General features: G+C 37.1%; 2 protein-coding genes across 8 annotated transcripts in view; one reads left to right on the top strand and one right to left on the bottom strand.

Annotated features, from left to right (window-relative positions):
• SKP2 (S-phase kinase associated protein 2) overlaps positions 1–4,696 on the bottom strand; it is a 31,638-nt gene extending 26,942 nt beyond the window's left edge. For 4 of the 5 annotated variants that reach the window (XR_006738690.1, XR_006738689.1, XR_006738691.1 and 1 more), the window contains exons 1-2: positions 4,418–4,589; positions 3,644–3,915 (exon numbers count right to left, since the gene is read on the bottom strand). Coding sequence is in view for 1 of the 5 variants with exons in the window: in XM_045566586.1 (XP_045422542.1) it covers positions 3,644–3,915; positions 4,418–4,461 (316 nt within the window). In the remaining 4 variants the exon portion in view is untranslated. Of the gene's footprint in view, positions 1–3,643; positions 3,916–4,417 lie in introns of all 5 variants that reach the window. The other variant, XM_045566586.1, reaches the window with a different exon arrangement.
• An 87-nt stretch (positions 4,697–4,783) lies between these two features.
• Positions 4,784–21,566, top strand: part of LMBRD2 (LMBR1 domain containing 2) — a 45,311-nt gene continuing 28,528 nt past the window's right edge. For 2 of the 3 annotated variants that reach the window (XM_045566584.1, XM_045566583.1), the window contains exons 1-6: positions 4,784–4,977; positions 12,120–12,352; positions 12,612–12,709; positions 13,728–13,823; positions 16,634–16,801; positions 17,730–17,940. In XM_045566584.1, coding sequence (XP_045422540.1) covers positions 12,179–12,352; positions 12,612–12,709; positions 13,728–13,823; positions 16,634–16,801; positions 17,730–17,940 — 747 coding nt within the window. In that variant the 5' untranslated portion in view covers positions 4,784–4,977; positions 12,120–12,178. The remainder of the gene's footprint in view (positions 4,978–12,119; positions 12,353–12,611; positions 12,710–13,727; positions 13,824–16,633; positions 16,802–17,729; positions 17,941–21,566) is intronic. The other variant, XM_045566585.1, reaches the window with a different exon arrangement.

Genomic DNA, 21,566 nt, shown 5'->3' with positions numbered 1-21,566 from the left:
TGTTTCAGATACTCACCCAGGATAGCAATGTAAAATATATCTCTTACTGGTTAAAAAAAAGTTGGGGGAAAAATGTTTGCCTGAGGGTATTAAAACACAGACTCCCATGCTCAAGCCAGCACTTCTTGGATCAGAATCTCAGGAATTTTGCACTTTGAACAAGTTCCCTTGAAGATTCTGATATACTCTAAACTCTAGCCTCTCCAGTCTGAGAACCACTGTAGGGTTTGGAATTTCAAGGATTTAACAGCCATGGAAAAGCTGATCAACAAATTAGTTCAACTCTGTTTTTATGGCCATCATCTGTTCAAAGGGAGTGGGACAGGCATTTCATGATCATAAATAAAATTTGATTGTCCTCTTCCCGTCTATTACTGACCTCACCGCTGGGCCATTTCCTCCCCACTCCTTCCATACACTCACCCAAGTGGCCAATGAGATCTGTTCCGGTATAGGTTGGCCACATAGCTTTTATCTTCCAAAATAAACAGATGCAGAGGATTTAGTTGCCAGCTGTGAGGCTGGATTGGGGCCTACAGGGAAAGATTGCTTAGCAAAGAACCAGCAAAAACTCACAGCCCAGGGCCAGTCATTAGATATCTATGTCAAGCAGGTGTGGCCTGTTCTACTCTAATCCTGGCATAGCTCTCAGCCACCTGTCCTGACAACTGCAGACAAAACTCCCTGGAATGACTATCCAGCCACACTGGAGGCCCAGGCTTCCCAAGGCCCCCTGGGAATCCTCGACACCAGCTGTCCTTCATCCTGCACGGTGGCGTTCACCCGGCCCCCGACACCAATTAACCAATTTATATCATGTGTAAGTCCATGCACATTGGTTTCCCCGCAGATGGAAAAACAATGACTTACGTTTCGTTATTTTCATGTTTACTGTAGGTAATAACAAACACAAAAGTCATTATTTTTCCCTCTCAATTCAGACATGATTTTTGAAGTCAATTTTAACACTCCGGACATTGATTAGACCGTTTTCAGATCCTTCTCTCTTTCCTCAGACCCTCCACTGTTGCCGAGCGGAAGGAGGAAGATCTTCCACATCCACCTGGATGGGAATCAACATGGGAGCCCTTCTGCCTCTGGGAAGTTTTGGGTCACGCTGGCACAAGGGATCCTTCCCTCCGGCCCCCTACAGCGCTCATTGCCTGAGCTACTCATCTACTGCTAGTCTACTAATTTCCATGTATTGCTGTGTGTGAGCTACTCTCATTCTTTTATTGTCTTTTCTCCTAAACTTAATTGCAAATTTCTAGGAGACAGCAACCATCCCTGAAACTTCTGTCTCATTCCCACAGTGCCTTACGTAAAAAATGCCTTTGTTTACATCAGCGAATGTGACTGTGGACGAGCATACAGCAATCACACTCCATGTCAAAAGCCATCGGCACTGGACAAGTTAATCAAAGTCTGTTCATCTTAGCAGTTAGTATCTTTCGCCACATTTGGTTGGTCAAGCACCAAATTGCTATGGCTACATTCCAGATGCTAAAAATAGCAGTGAACATTAAATTTTGAAGAAAAAAAATTCGACACTAACAGGGCCAGACTAACAGTATTAAGAACAAAAGACAAAGTCAACTAGCTTCCCAAATGGTGTCAGAAATTTTGCTGACCAATATTCACTGGGTTATTTATTGTTAGGTACCAACAGCATCTTCAGAGCTTTTTATGTCACTCTCATTGAATCTACACAACCTATGAAGTAGATATTATTACAGTACTTCATTTTACAGATAAAGAAACTAAGGCAAAGAAAGCTCAAACACCTTCCCAAGGTTGGCAAACAGCAGATAAGGGTTCACACCCAGATCTGTCTGCCTTCACCACAACCTTCAATTATCACTCTCATTCAACTCCTGATGTGGATTCCCAGACCATAACTTGGACAAGGTTCCCTCTCCTAAAGAAAGGGTTGAAAACAAACAATTTTTTTTAACCAAGCAGGCAAACAAGCAAGCAACCAACCAATCTATTCAACCCTTCTGCAAAAAAGCCAGATGGGAGAATTTAGAAATATACTTAATCTACTGTGGCTCTGCAAGATCCCATCTTTATGTTTTAAATCTCTCTCTTCTTCTCTATCACCTACCCAATTTCAGTTTAGACTCTGATCACCTCTTCTACAGACAATTTCAACAGCCTCCTAAATTCTGTTGACTCTAATGTTAGACTATATCCAGAATCTGACTACTGTTTAACACCTCTCCCTTGACCCCCTACAGTTTAGTCTCAACATATCAGTGTGTCCTTTTAACGGGTTAAATCAGGTCAAGTCACAATTCTGCTCAATATTACCTCTAACTTGTTCTCCTTCTACTCTCTCCTTTGCTCATTCCATTCTTGGGATATGGCTTCCTTGTTCCTCGAATAAAAATGTCATGCTTCTGCTCCAGGGCCTTTGCACTAGCTGTTTCTTTTGCTTGGGGCTCCTTTCTCCAAGATATCTGCATGGCATTCTTCCTCACCTCCTTTATGTCTTTGCTTAAAGGCCATTGTCCAATTAAGGATTTCCCTCAATACCTGGTTTAAAAGTATAATCTATCTTCCCACTTGCACTCCCTCTTGGCTTGCTCTATTTTTGTTCTGAGCCATGGCACTTATCATCTAACGTATTATATATAAAATATTTATTATGTTTATTGCATTCCCTCATTAGGATGGATGACCCATGAGGGTAGAAATGTTTATGTTTTGTTCGCTGTAATATCCCCTGCACCTGGAACAATGCCTAGCACATAGCATGTCCTCAGCAAATATTTGAATTATTGTTTTAAATGACTTACTGGCTAGAAAAACTGATAATCCCAGGCCAATGTCCTATGTTTACCCTATGGCTCTGAGTACTCAGGGTTCTGATCCATTCTGGGAGATAGTCATTTACCTGCTTGAGAAACCAGGGGCTGGGGAGCTATTAAAAGGAGAATGATATGGGGAGTTCTACATTTCAGTTAATCCACTCCAGTTCTGGGAGATGGATCTGGGGAGAAGGCTGGAATCATGAGCTCATTCCAGTAGTTCAGCAAAGAGATGATGAGAGCTTGAGAAATAGTTACTAGACAAGAGCGTGATGATTGACGGGATGGTGGGAATCTGACTGACTCAGGTTTTTGGATTGAATGACTGAACAGATAGTGCTGGCAATAATGGAGACAGAGCATACCAGGAGGAGCCCATTTGGGAGTGGACCCAAGGAGATAAGTCTTCTCTACTTAGTTGAACATCCATTTAGCAGTCCACTGATAAATAACTAAAGTGATTAAGGCAAAAAGCTTAAGGGTTAAAAAGCAGCAGATTATAAGCAAAGGAATCCAACAAGAAGAACATTGTTTATGTTTTCATTATCAGTGACACTGAGCTGGCTTCTGAGCAGGCAGATTTCCTTCTAAGGAAAAAGGCAGGGATGTCTTCTCATAGGTTAAAATTTTCAAGTTGACTGTGCACGAGAAGATATATACTTACCAAGATTCTTGTACACTTCAATGACAACTTGCCCCATTTCATTGGAAAAGAACTTCAGAATTAGGCAATTTAAAAAGGGATCCATCATAAAGATCCCTGAACAAAGGTTTACCAACAATAGTTCAATCCACCCCTTACATAACTGAGTTTTACCCTCATACTTTACCGGGAAAGTTCTCTCTATTTAGTTTAGGCCTGCGGACGATCACAAAGTCTTTGTCATTCCCTTTGCTCTTCAGCCGTTTCCGTGGGGGGCTCTGCGGGTGGCCCAGGTTTGAGAGCAGTTCCTGGGGGATGTTCTCACTGTCCACCTCCTCCTTCTCAAGGGCAGAGACCCCCATGCCTGAGAGCAGTTCAGAAGTCTTGCTGGAATCCCATCCCCACGTGAAGCTGGTGGTAACGTTGCTACTCTGGTCCGGAATCTCCTGGAGGTGCTTCCTGCAGAAGCGCACAATACCCCAGTTCCTTTCGAAAACACACCCATAAATAATTCCAAGGCAGGCATAAAAGAGCTGCAATTGATGCACTGTAGAAAACTTTCACGACAGCTACTAGAATTGCATTTTTTACATGCCCTCGGCGAGTTCCCAAGAATTAAAAAGGAAATAACAGAACAAGTCAAAATAAAGCTTTTTGATTTACGACCATGCCGAAGGCCTCCAGAATTTCTTCCAGTGGAGGGAACAGACAAGAAAAAGAGGGAGGGCAATCACATAGTGATTGAAAACGGTAACAGGAAAGCCCAATTAGGGAAGCCAAATAAAACTGCAAGCAAACCCCTGCACTAAAGCATTCATCCATCCACACTTTCCCCAAGAAGGAGCTAAGCAACCATCCACATACCAGCATTAGTAACAATATTAGCAAGTAGCAATATTCGCGGCCTAAAAGAATTAAGACAGTCCTGTTCTTGCACTGCCCCTTTTTGCAGTCGGTTTACCTGTGCATGGCGTCCACAGGTTCGGGCGTTTTAAATACGTGCATTAATTGCAGAGCTGCCCGCCTCCCGGATTCCCGCTTTGGCGCGCGGAGGCTCCAGGCGTGCAGCTCCAGCCCAGAGCAGCTAGACCCGCGAACTCTTGCAACGTTCCATCCCCGCCGCGCGCGCAGGGCTGCTCTGCCCGCTCTCCTGCGCGGCCGCCATCCGCGGCCCCGCAGCCTGCTGGGAATTGTAGTTCCTACCCGGTCTCGTAGTTCGACTGGCTCGCCACTACTTCCTTCCCTTGCAGCTTTGCCCGCCTTCGAGATACCCACAAGCCCCCGCGGGTGCGGGGTTGGTTGGCCCTCTGGGAGGCGGCTAGGCGGAAGCGGGCGGCGCTCAGGCTGACTGGGACATGTCAGCCTCTTGAGTGTGGACGGGTTTTCCCTGACCAGGAGCCCGCAGGCCTTCTGGTGACCGCCACGGCTGTCGCCTCCGAGCGTGGGTCCCAGACCCTGGACGGCTGTGGCGGACGGCGAGTTTCCCGGTCCCTTCCAGACGCTGTCTGGCGAGATCGGACGGTGAGCCTCGAGGGGAACGCGGGAGGCGTTTTGGGGTCTGGGGTCCGGGGCCGAGCGTAGGCAGACATGGAGGGGAACCGGGAGATCCTGAGCGGCTGCGGCCGCGGGGCCTACGTCCTGGGTTGCTGAGTGGAGGCGGTGGCCTGTCCCGCCCGCCAGGTGAGAGGCTGCGAGCCGCGGGCGTCACTCCTGCTCTTTTTGACAGGAAGCTTCTTCCTCCACCGGGGAAGGGAGAGGGCGGGCCTTAGAACTGAGTCTGTGGACAGGATCATTCCCTCTGCTGTAAAATAGGCACGACGACAACGACGCACGTATCACAGGCTTTGTATGAGGATCAGATCAGATTAGGCGTGTGAAAGTGGTTTGCTAAACTAAAGCGCAGTTTGAACGAGAGGTGGTGGTTTAATTTTAGGGGAGCCAGTGACCCCAGGTGGTCCTTTGTGCGGTGGGAAGGTTGCACATCCCCTTGCAGCCTGATAAGCCTCATAAACGGAAATAAACGGACTGTGTTTTGCAAAGGGCTTTACCGGTGTAACGCAGGAGGCCAGTAGCAAAGCCATTGGTTGCTTGTTTTGGTTCAACCCGCTACGTCTGTTTGCGTCGCCGCCTAAAATCGAGAAGAGTTTGGAGGTGGTTAAACAGGGAGCGTGCCATATTCCGGGTAGGATGACCATGCGAAATTCATTGTCCAAACTATGCTACAACTGTGGCCCCAGGAAAACAGTGGAAGAGGGAAAGGGGATGAATTCCAACCCTTATAAAAATGAAGAGGATTTGTAAAGTTCAGAAGTAAGCAGGCTATCATGTAGTGCAATATTCAGTAATGCTGTATGACCCTCTATTTCTCTGAAAAAATGATTCCTGCTGTAGTGAAATTAAACCTCCCTTGCCCAGGTATTTATTTGTTTCAAGCTTGGTCCATATCTTGAAAAGTAACTACTTCTTGACAGGAGGGAATTCATGATCCTTTAGTTTGTTCTTGAAAGTAGGTGAGATTGGTGTAAAGAAGGGATCTGTTCACAAATTGATTTTGATTGAAACTAGGTGAAAAATACTAGGCAGAGTGTTCACATGTCGTTATATTAATGTTAAATGGAAAATATTTTCAAATGCAATATCTTGATTTTCACAGTTACCGTTATGTTACTTTGACTAAGAAGAAAGCAGTTGCCTTTGTTTGAATCTATCTCCTTTCTATAGTCTCCTTCAGGAAAATGAACAAGACAGAGGGAGCTGTACACTAATGGAGGAGAAAGAATAAATAAAAAAAATTATGATGCCATGATGAGAATAAACAGTTTTGAGATACAAAATTCTGAGCGGCCACCTCAGATATAGATGTCATAGATAGGAAGGTATAATAGATGGGATGATTCTAAATTTAAAGATGAGAAATATTTACGTTCAGTGTAGGGTTTAGCTAGGAGTCCCCTGAGAACTAGAATACTTGAAATATCTAAATTAGTGGACACAAGGTCCTCTCTTGGACTTCAGGGAGAGCCCGTCAACTTTGAAAATCAGTCTTTTAATACTGTGATAGATATTTCATTAGTTTGCCCTGGTAACATATACTTCAGTTTAATAATATAGGAATAATTTCTTTCTTTTCTTTCTTAACTTTCTTCCCTTTCCTTGTCTTCTCTTCGCCTCCCCTCCCTCCCTCCCTCCCTCCCTTTCCCTCCCTTTCCCTCTCCCTTTCCCCCTCCCTTTCCCCCTTCCTTCCTTTATTCTTTCACATTCCTTCTAATCATGGCTGTTCTCTTAATATAGTTAATAAAATTTTAAATTAGTACATGCAATTGTTTTTAAAATAAGGAATTGTGTCCATTGAAGACTTGAGATTACTAGCTGTGTGGAAATTGATCACTTAAAGAACTGTGTTGTGGTTGCTACTGATATATTTCATTTTTCTGATTTATTTAATTTTACTCAGTTTACCCCATGTTCCATTTTAATAAGAGATATGCCATATTTCCAGAACTAGACTTATTAGATCAGTATCCAGGACAGAGCAACTATTAATACATTTTTTTAAATAACTGCAAATGATATTAGGGTAATTCCTAGTACTCTTTGGAAGCTTCAGATAGAATTCAAAGTGACTTTGTAAATTGGGAAAGTGTTTATCATACAACATGAGATGCGTGGGTGAGACAAGAGCAATATCATTTATGCAGAGTCAAAACCACAGCATAACTATAAGATGATCAATATTAGGGCACAGGAAGGGCCAAAAAGGACCGACCGTCATAATTGACTACAAGGCATATATATATGTTCAGTAGTATGTTAGTGCCATTTTTGGAAATCAAATATAGCAAAGAGATACTATTTAAATAGAAAGATGATGTGCTTTTTCCTTAGTTCCATCATAACATGGAATAAATCCTGAAATTCCTTTAGTTTTTTCCTTATATTATTTAGCTTAGGGGAACAAAAGGCTGAGAACAATTACATAGCAAGAAGTTTCTATCTGCCAATAAAATTTCAAGAGGATCCTTTTCCCTTGATTAATTTTAAAGTAGATCTTTAATTCTCTGCAATTTAATGCTCTGTAATGGATAGATTGGGGCAAGAACTAATTCGCAACAAGTTTTCTACTTTTCCTATGTAGATTAGAGTCATATATTACCCTTAAATGAAATAATGGCAGTGTTATCTGTAAGGTAAAAAGGTTTAAATTCTATATTAAACATGACTTGACTTTCTTTGCGTTCTATCTTGATATATCTAAATGAATAATAGAATGTTTCTAATTTGTCCCCTATGAAGACTGAACAAAATAAATTTTTTAAACAATTTAAATTGCATTAAGAAAGCATGTATGGATTGGAGAAGAGACATATAATTGTGATCCAGGCTGTGTAGTCAGGGTGCCTTGGTTTGAATCTCAGCTTTTCCACTCACTGGCTCTGGGAACTTGGACAAATTACTTACCCTTTCTGTGCTGTTTTCTCTGATAAGCAAGGATATTAAAAGCCTTTTCTTACTGGGTTGCAAGGTCTAATTTGATAAAGCATGGTAGATACTAGCATAGAATTTAGTAAATGCACACTAAATAAATGTTAGCTATTCCTTTTTAAAAATTATTTTGTTATTAGAAAGAATTCTAAGGATTATCATCTATCAAAATGTCTTGTAATATCTATACCTGGAATCTTTAAGAAGATTGTTTTTTTCTTACCTGTGTACATGGTAGCTACCTCTTCCCTTCATTCCTTGCCAGAGGCATAACAGTTTGTATGTATCCCACTGTCCTCAGAGGGGCTTGTCACACTTGGGAATTCAGGTTACCAGGTTTGTTTGCCAACTCAGCTCTTAGATGGCTTCAAAAAATAGTAAGACTTTTTTTCATTTTTAGAGTTGGAGTAACAGTCTCTTGTGGTATTCTACATCTTGAACTGGACTCTCTCTATTCCTGAAATCTTTGACATGAGAGTAATGATTATGTTTGGTAGATTTACATTTTGATTGGTGGTAGAAACCAGATAACTTCATCATTCACTTCTAGTGCCAGTTCTTTTGAGTTTCCATTATTAGAATCCTGAGTTGCTTCCTAGTTTTTATTATTTCATACATCTGAGTAAAAATACATGTTTAAGTTTAACAGTATCAGAGTCTGATGAATCATTAGGTTCTATTCAGAAATTTTTCATTCAGTTTCAGAATCTTTGGTTTTGGCAAAATTGTTGTCAGTGTTTTGTTTATGTTCCAATCAATTGCTACCAATTCTTCCTCTTCCCCCGCCTCAACATTTGGGATTCTTCAAATTACAAAATTATCTTAATCTCTAAAGTTTCCACTCAAAGTATGGTTAGCCTAAAAGAAATATCAGCCATAAAGTACTCAGAAAACAGTACTACAATTCAGTAACATTAACATGCTAATTAGGAAACCATTATAAAGGCATTTGAAAGTAATATTGAATAATATCTTGATAATTGGAAAAGGATTGAATTGAATTTTTAAATGTTTAAGATTTTCAGAGTCAGTGTTTTGAGGAATACAGTATGCCCGCACATCAGACACTAAAATTTGATTGAATGAATGAATCAGCATTTTGATTTTAAGTAAAACTAACTTTTACTGCTGTGGTGCTAACCTAAAGTTTCCTTTTCATTTCTAATCATATGGAACTGAATTTTGATTTGCCTCCATCATAATCTTTTCCTTCCTTCTCCTTCTCCCTCCTTCTCCCCTAAACCTTGCAACTTCTTATTTGACTTTAGGTACAAGGTTAAAAATATGGGCTTTAAAACCATTATTTTCTCATCTCAGCTTAGGAAAACCCCAATTTTTATCTCCAATTTCATGAGACCACTAGTCCTAACCTTGGTCATAAGAAGGCAACAGAGTTCATCCTAAACAGAAGTAGATGATGTGGTACACAGAGTAATAGACGTCCGAAGATGACTATGCCCTAAGTCTCTAGAAACAGTAAAATGATTAGATTATCCAGGTGGGCCCAGTGTAATCAGAGGAGCCCTGAAAAACAGAGAGGCCTACACACACACACACACACACACACACACACACACACACAAAGTGTATGAAGAGATGGGTATGTTAATTTGCTTAAGTATAGTAATCATTTCACTGTGCATATATACAGTACATAAAAACAGCATATTGTACACCTCGAATGTATACAATTAAAACAATAAAGATACATAGAGTCACATACAAAGACTGTAGAGAGGCCTCTAGAGCTAAGAGCAAATGCCAGGCTTGCAAGGAATCAGGGATCTCAGTCCCATAACCGTCGATAGCTAAGTTTTGCCAACAGCCTGAATGAGGTTGGAAATGATTCTTCTCCAGAGAGAAATGCAAACCAGCTGACACCTTGATTTTAATCTTGTGAGATTCTAAGCAGAGAACACAGTTGAGCCACACTTCTTGGACTCCTGACCCATAGAAACTATGAGATAATAAATGGGTTTTGTTTTAAGTAACTAAGTTTGTGGTAATGTTACAGCAGCAATAGGAAACTGAGTATGGGAAAAGATGTAACCAAATCTTTTATTACTAGAATAAAGGTTCCATAATTCTGTTTATTCATCTATAACATTTTAAAGTACTATGAATGAGAAATTGAGAGCCATAGGAAAAAAAATTTAATGGCTATGACAAGTTTATAACTGATTTTTTTTTGTTTTCTTATGCCCATAATCTTACCACTTATTATTAAAGTTTTCATATATTTTATTATCTTACTCTTTTTATGCATATTGTGTAAGAATATGTGGACTTTACAATTAATTTGAGGGTAAATTTCTAATGCTATTAAACAATCTTAACAAACATTACTTTTTATACTGTAGTAATAGTCCATCATCTGGCTCTGCCATACTTTATTTAGCATTTCTTTGGTAATCTCTAGTATTTAGTCTTTTTTTACTATAATTGTTATATTCCTTGCACTGGACAATTTCAGGTAAGTCAGTATCTAGGTCAAATCTTAAAGGGATTTTAAGATAATATGTTGTATTTAAACTCACATTGAATGAGTTATAAAGCTGGATCTTGAAGGTGATAATAGTCATCAGCACATTCTATTACATAGCTTTCAGCTAAAACTACTTAGTCTCTGCTTGGCTTTAAAATAAGATTTGCCTTACTCTTACTGTGGTATTAGTTTTTTCATAGAATATGAAATTTGAAATTTTGAGTAATAGTTGATAATGTGCAGAGTCTTAAGCCTTTTGAGTTGTAAAGGCTTAATATAAAAATATAAAAATAATGTATATATTAAAGTATGCAGTAATGTTTTTTATTCATTTTTTAGTCATCCAACAAATATTTCTTAGTATTACTATATACCAGATACTAATTAGAGACTTGGAATATAGTACTGAATAAAATAGTCAAGTCTCTACTCTTCATAGAGTCTACAGGGGAAGGTAGGGGGACGAACAGGAAGCAATTAATAAATATAAAGAATGTGCATTATATCAGATGGATAAGTATGTTGAAAACTAGGAAGATAAGGGGACAGAGTGAAGAAAGTTGTTTAATTTTAGGTTGAAATGCACAGAGGAATGGAAAGAAGCTATAATAATATAAAGAAATGGTGAAGAAAATAGTTTATTAAATGTGATTTTTATTCATGATATTTCATGTAGGAATATTTCCTATATGAATTTAAATTTACCCTGTTAAAGTCTCAGACTTTCTGTGTTCTTTTTATAACTAGTTTTGGGTGCGGATGTTTGTTGATTTGCAATACTTTATTCTGCTTTATTATATGTTCTTAGGTTACATCACAATCTTGATTCTCTATGTTAAGATATTAATTCCTTGGAATATTGTAGTCCATAAAGGTAAATTTTTTTATTTAAGAGTAGAGAGATATCAAGCCATTTGCTGATATTTGTATTATCAGCTTTTATAATTAAGAATATTTTCAAATATGTGACGTTATTTAATCATCATTGATAGACTTTCTGCATATAAAATAGGTAAAGTAACTTTCTTTAAAGAAAATAAGACTTATGTAGATAATGGGAAGTGTAAGTGTATTTTGTGAAGCAGTAAATGAATGAGAATTTCAAGTCAGAAAAGTTGAGTTGTTAGACAAAATTAACACAAATGAAAAATACTGTTTTAAACAAAGGAAAGATTACTTTCAAATGGCCTCTGTCTTTCTGTCTATTACTCCCTCTCTTTTAGAAAATCAAATTATGGGATATATGGATGATCTTAGAAAAATTTGTTTTACTAAGTATGTAATTTCCTAGGATCTAATCAATAGCTTATTTGTAGAAGATATTCTGTTAGGATTTATAGCATTAAGAAACAAACTCCAAATGACACGGTATTGAAACTGTTCACATCTAGTAATAAGAATTTCTTAATTTGTAATATCTTAAGAACTAGTGTAATTTTTGTTAAAATAACTTTTTTGGGAAAATACAATGTATGTGAAAATTTTAAGGTGTGCTTCAAAAAATAAAATAAGTACTCGAGGATAGGAATTATCCTTTTCATCCAATTCATAATCCTGGGGTGGGATAAAAAAAGAAATTCATAGTCCAGTGTGAAGCATAACAGTTTTCAAAGAGTTTATTAATGCATTAATAAATATTTAGGAAATTTCCAAATAGTCATTTCCAATGTTAATGTTGCATTTTTATTTTTTTCAGTTTACAGATGTGGTCCAGACCTGTACATGAATAACTTTGGTTAGAGTGAACATTCAATAATGAGCGGTGCAGCTTTGGGACTTGAGATTGTTTTTGTCTTTTTTCTGGCATTATTTCTACTTCATCGATATGGAGACTTTAAGAAACAGCATAGACTTGTAATTGTTGGAACGCTGCTTGCTTGGTATCTCTGCTTTCTTATTGTCTTCATACTGCCTCTGGATGTTAGTACGGTAAGGGGTGAAACTGATTTTCACAATTTAAAAGACAATTGTAGTCAAACAGCATGTTTGAAATAATGTTATTTCTTAAGACAGCTGAATTATATATGGTTATACTTACATTTTGAATTTAGATTTTATCTTAGAAATTTAATCATTAAAAAGCATAGCCAGAAAGGTAAGTTTGGGTAGATAGATTTATAAACTCTAATATCCCTCCAGTTACTTAGTAACCTTTTGATTCTCATTTTAAAACCATTCATTGCTTTAGACAATATACAACCGGTGCAAGCATGCTGCTGCAAACTCAAGCCCTCCTGAAAGTAGCAATGTTACAGGATTGTATGCAACTGCTAACCCCAAGCCAAGGTATTTCCTTTCTTTTTTTTTTTTAAAAATATAAATATTGTAGAGGGAAAACTATTTTAAAATTGCCAGTTTTTACCATTCAGATTTTATATTTATAAGAGCTATCCTCATTCTCTACTGATCCCCCCACCTCTGTTTTTCACTAGTAGACTTTATTACAGTGTGTTTTATTTAAGTCTGCATTTTAAATATTGGTGCACGGGCCTTTCAGCAGATCATAGTGAGAAACTTGAAGAAGACCTGAATTTTTAGTCGTGGTTCTTCTTTACTAAGTATGTGACTTCCAAGATATACTTTTCCTCTTAGCCCATCTCAGATCTAAAAAATGGGGCATGCATTTTCTCTTTTGGCTATTTTACATGATTGTAATAAAGGACAAGGAGGTTATTCTGTATTTATGATATTCTTTTCATATTGTACATCCTCTGAAAGTATTATAGATCAAGAATGAATAAACTTCAAATTGTCAAAACGTTATATAATTCAAACAGAATTATAGATCCTGGCATGCATCTGCATAGGAGTTATGATATATAGTGACTGATTTAATTAGCATTCCAGTTTTCAGGAATTAATTGCCTAATGTCTTACCTGCACCACTCCCTGCAAAAATAAGTAAATAAATAAAATAACCAGCTCTATAAATGGGGTGAGTGTGTATTTTAAAGGTAATCATTAGAGATTTGATTTCATGATACATTTGCTTTTTAAAGACTATTGCATTTTTAGTCTATTAGTTGAACATTAAGTCTTCTTTTTGCCTGATGACCAAAAATACACTAAAAGTTGAAAACTTAAATGGCATTCCTCTCTAGAACAAACTGTTTTGTTCTCTTTGTGTGTGTGATTTTTTTTTTAGTTTGATAGCTTTGAATTTTTAAGTTTTTTATGAACTTTTGAGTTAGAGTTAATAATTTAAAATTTGAATCTGAAAATTAACTTTGCCACATGTAAATCAATTGTATAATTGAAGTAGTCATTATTTATGGTTACTTGGCTTTAAATTTTCATTCAACAGCCAACATCCGTGTTTCAAGCCATGGAGTTACATTCCTGATGGAATCATGCCAATTTTTTGGAGGGTGGTATATTGGACATCACAATTTTTAACATGGTAAGTGGCACGGAAAGATAAAATTTTTAAAGTTTTGGCTAAAGTAAAAATAAAATGTGGTTATTTTTCAGTGAACATTCATATTTTGGAACTTATGTCATTTTTTAAAAAATCTGTATCATCTCCCTTTCTGTTAGCTCAAGTCTTTCCCATCTTAAAAAAGAAAAAAGAAAAGAAAAACGAGGCAAACAAAAAATAGAAAGAAAAGTTTTCCTTGTCACTGCTTCCCTCCAGTATTGCCTCTCTCTTGACCTTCAATCCAGTCTTCTTCCAGCCCCATTATTGTATGAAATTGCTCTTGCTAAGGTCATCATTATCCCTTGGTTTTCTTTCTATCTGCTTAGCCCGACCTTCTGAATTTCCTTTATGGGCACCATTTCTGTGGCCTATTTCCTAAATATTGGTCTTTCCTAGAGTCCCGTCTTTGGTCATCTTGTTGTCTTACTCTTCCTGCATAGTTGTAATTATAGCCATGGTTTCATTGACCAGTAATGCATTCCAAATCTTTTTCCCTATTACAGCTTTATTTTTCTGCTGTGCACCAAACTCACAGTAACCCACTGCCTACTGAGCATCTCACAGGTATTCTGCAAACAGAAAAATCACACAGCAGAGTAGAGTAGTGCCTCTCTAAAATCATGCTTCTTAAATTCAACTTGGCCCTCAGCATTGCCAGAGTTTCCTTCTTTATTTCTTTAGTTTGCTTGCTCTCCATTCTCTACAACAAACATTTCTAGTCACTTCAAACTTCTGCTGTCCCCTTTGTAGCTCTCTCTCTCCCCATTCCCTAAAAAAAAAAAAAATCACCTTTACTCTTAGCAGATGACTTGACTTTATTTCTACCCTACAGTGAAAACAGAAGTCATCAGATGGCATCTCTTTCAGCTTCTCACCAACAGACCTACCTGCCTGCCCGTCTTTTCTTCCTTGCCCTTCAAGGATGGAAGAATCACTCTTGTTAAAGCTAATCCTTCTTCCTGAAATATGGATCCCTCTCCTTCAGCCTTTGTTATAGACATATAGCTGCCAATTTCAACAAAGCATGCACAGTTCTCTCATCCTTTAAGAAGAAAAAAAGGGTCTGAGCACGGTGGCTCACACCTACAATCCCAGCACTTTGGGAGGCTTAGGTGGAAGGATCTCTTGAGGCCAGGAGTTGGAGACATAGAGACCCTGTCTCTGCAAAAAATAGAAAAATTAGCCAGGCATGGTGGTGTGTGTCTGTAGTCCGAGCTACTCAGGAGATTGAGGCAGGAGGATTGCTTAAACCCAGGAGTTTGAGGTTGCAGTAAGCTATGATGACATCACTGTACTCTAGCCAGGGTGACAGAGTGAGACTCTGTCTCAAGAAAGGAACAAGAAGTCTCTCAACTTAAATCCCTTTCCAGTCTCTACTCATTGGCCTCATCACAACCAAATATTTTTGGGAGACTTTTTTTTTTTTCAATTGAAGTATAAATTTATACTGAAGAGTTCACAGATTATGTTTAGTTTGACACTTTTCAAAGTGAATACACCCATACACCAGCACTCAAATGATTATATAGAACATTAACAGTGCCCCCAGAAGCCTCCCTCTTGCTTCCCTCTCCAGTCATCCCCCAACAAAGGTAACCATGATTCTGACTTCCATCATCATAGATTAGTTTTGCCTGTTTTTCAGCTTTATAAATGTGGAGTTATACAGTATGAACTTTTTTGCATCTCTGTTTGCTCACATATTTGGGACATTCATCTATGCTGTGTTGTATGTATCCATTTTCTGTTCTTTTCATTACTGTAAAATACTCCATTTTATGTTGATACCCTAGTTTATCCTACCCAGCCAAACTTCTTAAATTCTCTGTATTTGGTATCTCCATTTGCTCATTGTTTACTTATTCTTCAACCCATAGTTCTCTGTTTTCTACTCCCCCTCTATCACTCACACATACAAGTTCTGAATTTACTTCTCTTGGCAACATTTGATTCTATTGTTTATTTTCTCCACTTTTGAACACTCTTTTCTCCCAATTTCCACTCCATATACTTCTTGGTTTTCTTCCTTGCTGCACTTCTGTTCTGTTTCAGTCATCTTTCCTGGTTCTTCCTCTTTCTGTTTCACTGCCTCTCTCTTAAAAGTTGATCATTCTCAGGGGTCTGTCTTAGTTCTTTCCTTCACATTCTATATACTCACCCTTTCAGATCTCATCTACTGATGCCATTTCAGTACCATTGATATGGTAATGACTCTGGAATCTATCTGTATTTCTAGTCCTCTTTTCTGAACTCTGAAGCTGGATAGCCAGCTACGTCCTGTGCAACTCATCTTGGACACCTCCTACGTACTATTTCAAAGTCAGTAAGTTGACAACCGATCTTCTCCCTTCCTGCTACTTATTACTACCACCATCACCCTTTCTCCTCTCAGCTATTTCCAGTTTTGTTCCCTGTCAATCCATTCTCCTTTGGTCATGTCTCCTTTATGTTAAAGAAGATATTTCCTCATTATTCTTTCAGTCCAAATTCTTCGTAAAGGCTTTAAAGGCCTATTTTAGACTGCTCTTTAGTTATCACACTGTTGCATTCTCTGCTGGTCATTCTGGTCTGCTTTACTCCCAGTATTGTGCCTCGCTCTCTCTTGTCTCAGAGCCTTTGCTTTTCCTAAAATTTAATATTACAAAAATAATCATCTATTGTAATTTATTCAGTATTAATAATCATAATTATATTTATTAATGAGAAGAACTATACACTAAAATTCTGGTCTTTTGAGATTATATAGACATCAATTTTTAAAATTTTTTAAATCAGTTTTTCCATCTGTCTAGGATTCTCTTACCGTTTATGCAGTCATATGCAAGATCAGGAGGGTTTTCTATCACTGGGAAGATCAAAACTGCACTGATTGAGAATGCAATCTATTATGGCACCTATTTGCTGATTTTTGGAGCATTTTTAATTTATGTAGCTGTAAACCCACATTTGCATTTAGAATGGTAAGAAAAGTAGTCTTCTTAACATTGCTTCTGTGTATGTTCGTACTTTTAAAAATTCATTTTTATCTCATATATGCAAGTACACAGACATTTCATTGAGAAACATATTGTTCTATGTTTTATAGATTCCCCAAAAAGAATATCTGAGTAAATTCATATTACTAAGAAAGAAAATAGGGAATGACATCTTTAAATATAGTTTAAAAGCTATATTTAAGGATTTATGCTTTATCTAATAGCTGTATGTTAAAGGTAATAACTCTAATGATTTTGGGGTAGAGTTTCAAGTTGTATGTATGATAAAATATCTGGTTTTATTTTTCATTGGAACTTGGGAATATTTTTTTCTTGTTGTTCTTGCTGTAGTTTGGGGCCTATTTGTTCTTAATGTTGTCTTAGATATTTCAATAAAATTGAAATCTATTTTATACTTATGATTTGTTATATATGTGAAGAGATAGGTCTGAAAACTTAGGAATAGAACAGCAGTGATAGGCCTCACTGTTGCATTCCTGAGATTTGTGTACCTCAGCTTGAACACAAGTTAATTTAAAAATTTTCTAGGCTTCTTTTGGTTAATACTGAATAAAAAAGCACCTAATGGAAAATATTTTCTTTGGGAAAATATATATATATTTTTATTGTGAGTTATTCTAGATTCTGATTTTAACTGTAATAGAAGCAGTATTTGCTGTGTTAAAGTCCGTTCCTGTAATTACATTTTATTTTTCCATTAAAATATGCAGATTATCTACTGTAAATAAAAGAGTAGCTGAGAATTTGAAGGTCTAATTTTTTCATATAAAATCTTATCCAACCTTTAGTATAATTATTTTCTGAAAAAACATTTAATACTAGTTAGTTTCATTTCACATTTTTGTAGGAAAATATATTTATCATAGCTATCTGCATATGTTTTCTATCTTAGGAATCAGCTTCAGACAATTGGGATAGCTGCTGCAAATACATGGGGTCTGTTTCTTCTTGTGTTATTGTTGGGGTATGGCTTGGTGGAAATTCCTCGGTCATACTGGAATGGAGCAAAAAGGGGTTATCTACTTATGAAAACTTATTTTAAGGCAGCCAAACTGATGACAGAGAAAGCAGATGCAGAGGAGAATTTAGAAGATGTCATGGAGGTAAGGAAGTTTAAACCTTACAAGCAGTAGTCACCAGTTGTATGCATCTCCTTTTTGTTACTTTTGGTTTCTTGTTGGTAGTACATTGATGGGCTTCAGACTGCACATTGATGGGCATCAGTCCTTCTTGATGTCTCATTCAGGATGACTTCTTATTGGCAGTTCAGCCTCATGAGGTGTCATATCCATCTTCTAACTGACAAAGATTCAGGGAAAATATATCCAATAGAGTAGGACTATGCATGTTGTCTTGGGGTAACTTTTAATAGTGACCTTTTTTATTGTCCAAAGTCTCCTAGATTAAATGATAAGCTGTATGGTTACCCTAACATAGTAGAAGTGAAAATAATGACCAGAGGATACTTCTTCCTGAAGGTGTGACCCAAGTTAATCTCACCAAGTCTGGAAACCTCTTTAAAGAACAATTGGCATAGGAATTTGTATCTGTAAGTTTTGTTTCCTGTCTGTAACGTTAATAAGGCACTTCATTTTACTTGTAAAATTTAGATGACTTGAACCAACTTCATATGTTGGTGAAAGTATAATTTTCAATAATGTACCTAAAAATATACAACAAATGATAAAATTTTACTGTGTTAACTAATAATGTTATTATGGATTTAAAGAGAGATTATTATAGTCACCTCACGTTTTTGCTCCCATGGGAAAATATGCCACTCTGATGATGTTACGCTCCAAATTAAAACCTCCTGTTGAAGACTTTTCACTCATGTTAGAATAAATTCCAAAATGCTTTAATGCAGCCTAAAAAAAATAATTTGGGCCATGTTAGCTCACCAGCTTTATCCCAAGCGTCTGTCTTCCTTACACTGGTTGGTTTTAGTTAATGATGATGAAATAAGAAACAATTCTATAGACTTAATATTTGCCTAACACTTAACTTTGGTTCCTCAAACTTAGTCACAGTGATAATTACAGCAAACAATTATATAGACTTAATATTTGTCTAAGACTTTCTAAGCACTTTACATTTATTAATATACTTAATTCTCATAATTTTGTAAGAGAGAGTTTTTTTATCCCCATTTTATAATTGATGAAAACGAGGCATAGAGAGATTATTAAATAACTTTCCCATGTTCACACAGCTACTAAGTTATAGAGCCATGCACTCTAGTTTATGCTTTAACAGGACTGATAAACATTTTCTGTAAAGGGCCATATGCTAAATACTTTAGGCTTTGTGTTACATATAGTCTCTTTACAAGTACTCTGTTATAGCATGAAAGCAGCCATAGCCAGTGTATGAGCATGGATGTGTTCCAATACAAAAACAAGGTGGTAGGCTGGATTTGATCTGGTTTGAAGGCCCCTACTCTCAATCATTATACTCATTGCCTCTGTTTTCTGTCTCTCGACAGAATACTTCTCCCAACAGCATGCTCCTTCCGAACTCTTAGAATGTTCTTTTCAGCATTCTCTTCAGCTAATTCCTACTTCATATTCAAGTTTTAAAATAAGTGAGAATTCTTCAGGGAAACCCTTGGCAGGGTTGGTTCCTTCTCAGGGCTATGGGGAAAATATGTTCCCTGCCATTCTCCTAGCTTTTGGTGGTTTGCTTCTGGTGGCAATCTTTGGTATTCTTTGGCTTGTAGATCTTAACCTTCATCTTCACATGGCCTTCTCTCTGTGTGCCTGTCTGTGTCCAAATTTCTTCTTTTTTTATAAGGACACCAATCATATTGGATTAGGGCCCATCCCACTCCAATATAACTTCATCTTAGCTAATGTGCTGGAGGTTAGGGCTTCAACATATGAATTTGGCAGGGGAACACAATTCAACCCATAACATTCCCTGGCCCTCCAAACTCTTTGACACTCAGTAACCATTTTTTTTTAATAGAGGGTCTCGCTCTGTCACCTGGGCTAGAGTGTAGTGGCATGATCATAGCTCAGTGCAACCTTGAACTACTGGCCTTAAGTTGAACTCCTGGCCTCAAGTGTTCCTCCCACCTCAGCCTTCCAAAGTGTTGGGATTGTAGTCAGGAGCCACTACCCATTTTTTAAGTGAATGAATAAATGGGTAAATGACTGTATACAGTGATTGGAAAATTTTATGTTGGCCTTTCAGCATTTATTCTCTACAAAATATAAGAACTGTAGCAGAACACATTGATTCAAAATGTAGAAGCAAATCTATAAATAGTATTCTGTTACATTTCCTTAGTCCTGTGATGAATGCTATTATATTATATCTTTTGAAATAATATAATTTATATTTGATAATTTTTATATTTGTATTTGAAAATTTGAAATTTTTTTGGAAAAAACTGAAATATTTGAAAACTTATATTTGGTAAGATGTTTATATTTGATAAAATAAGATAATTTAAATTTGATGTATTCTCTCTAAAAGTTGGTATTGAATTTGGTTGGTTCAGATTTGAGGAATTTTAGTTTATTCAGTATTCCTACAACAAATATAAACCCAGTTATTACTGAAGGTCTGGATTTTACTAGGAGGAACTTTTAATAACAAAATAGAGATTTTGGTGTTATTCTTGTTGTTGTTAATTAGGGAGCCCTCTAAGGAATAAGACAAAAAATTAAAGACTGGTGTTGGTGACTTCTGTGCTATTTTATTATAGTATTCATAGGTTTAAGGTGTGGAGAATGTAAAAAATTTTAGATAAGAAACTATTCGTTTCATAATGGATGTTTGAAAATAGCAGTAGATCCACCTACATAGCAGGAGAACTTTGACCCTCACCCCACCAAAAAAGCAAATGCATGGTTTCCCAGGTATGGGTTTCTTTGGCCATGTGTTTCAAGGTATTTTGGAATTCTTTCTGCTTTTCTGAATATCTGAAACTTATAAAATTGAGAAGAAAATTTATTCATGATTTAACAAATACTTACTGTCTTCCTGCCATGTTAAGTGCTGTGAAGAACTGGCCATTAGGATACTAACTCTCTAAAGTATAAAATTGTACAAACTGTCCTTTATGACATATGGTAAATGTGATGGGAATGATAAAAAGGAAATGCTCTAGCTTGGAGAGATTTCACTTCTGAATAGTGATCAAAGGAGATGAAATGTGACCTGGGCCTTGAAGGATGGACAGAATTGTGATAGCTGATAGCATCCAATTAGATATCAGGAAGTTTTAAAGCCAAATTAATTTGAGCATGAGGTTTATGTTGGAAAAGTAAAGCTATAGCGGGACCCTGAATGCCATACTGAAAAGTCCAGACTACATTTTGAAAGCAGTGAGGAATCATTGACACTTTACAAGCAGGGAGGAGACTTGATCCTATATGAGGTTTAGGATGGTCCGTCTGATGGAGGTGCACAGAATGTACTGCAGGAAGAAAGCATGGAACAAGAATCAAGAATATGAAGAGTTTGAAAGAAAACTTAAAATATACTGGTTCTGATTACGTTGTTTAAGAGATCACAAAATTCAGTTACTTTTTCTTAGTAGGTATTTTTTTCAGCTATCCATATAATCCCCCAAATGTAGTTTTACAAAAACCAGTTTGGTATTTTTATGATATGTTTCTCTCTGAAATGAATATATGCATTCGTGTGTCTACCACTTTTCTCTGAAGCATTAACAAAACTTACAAGCCATGTCAAAGCATTCAAGAGGTATTTGCTAGAT

The sequence above is a fragment of the Lemur catta genome, chromosome 12, assembly GCF_020740605.2.
Source record: "Lemur catta isolate mLemCat1 chromosome 12, mLemCat1.pri, whole genome shotgun sequence".
Classification (NCBI taxonomy): Eukaryota; Metazoa; Chordata; class Mammalia; order Primates; family Lemuridae; genus Lemur; species Lemur catta.
Note: the sequence above shows the minus strand (reverse complement) of the source record. Positions and strands in the feature narration are given on the sequence as shown.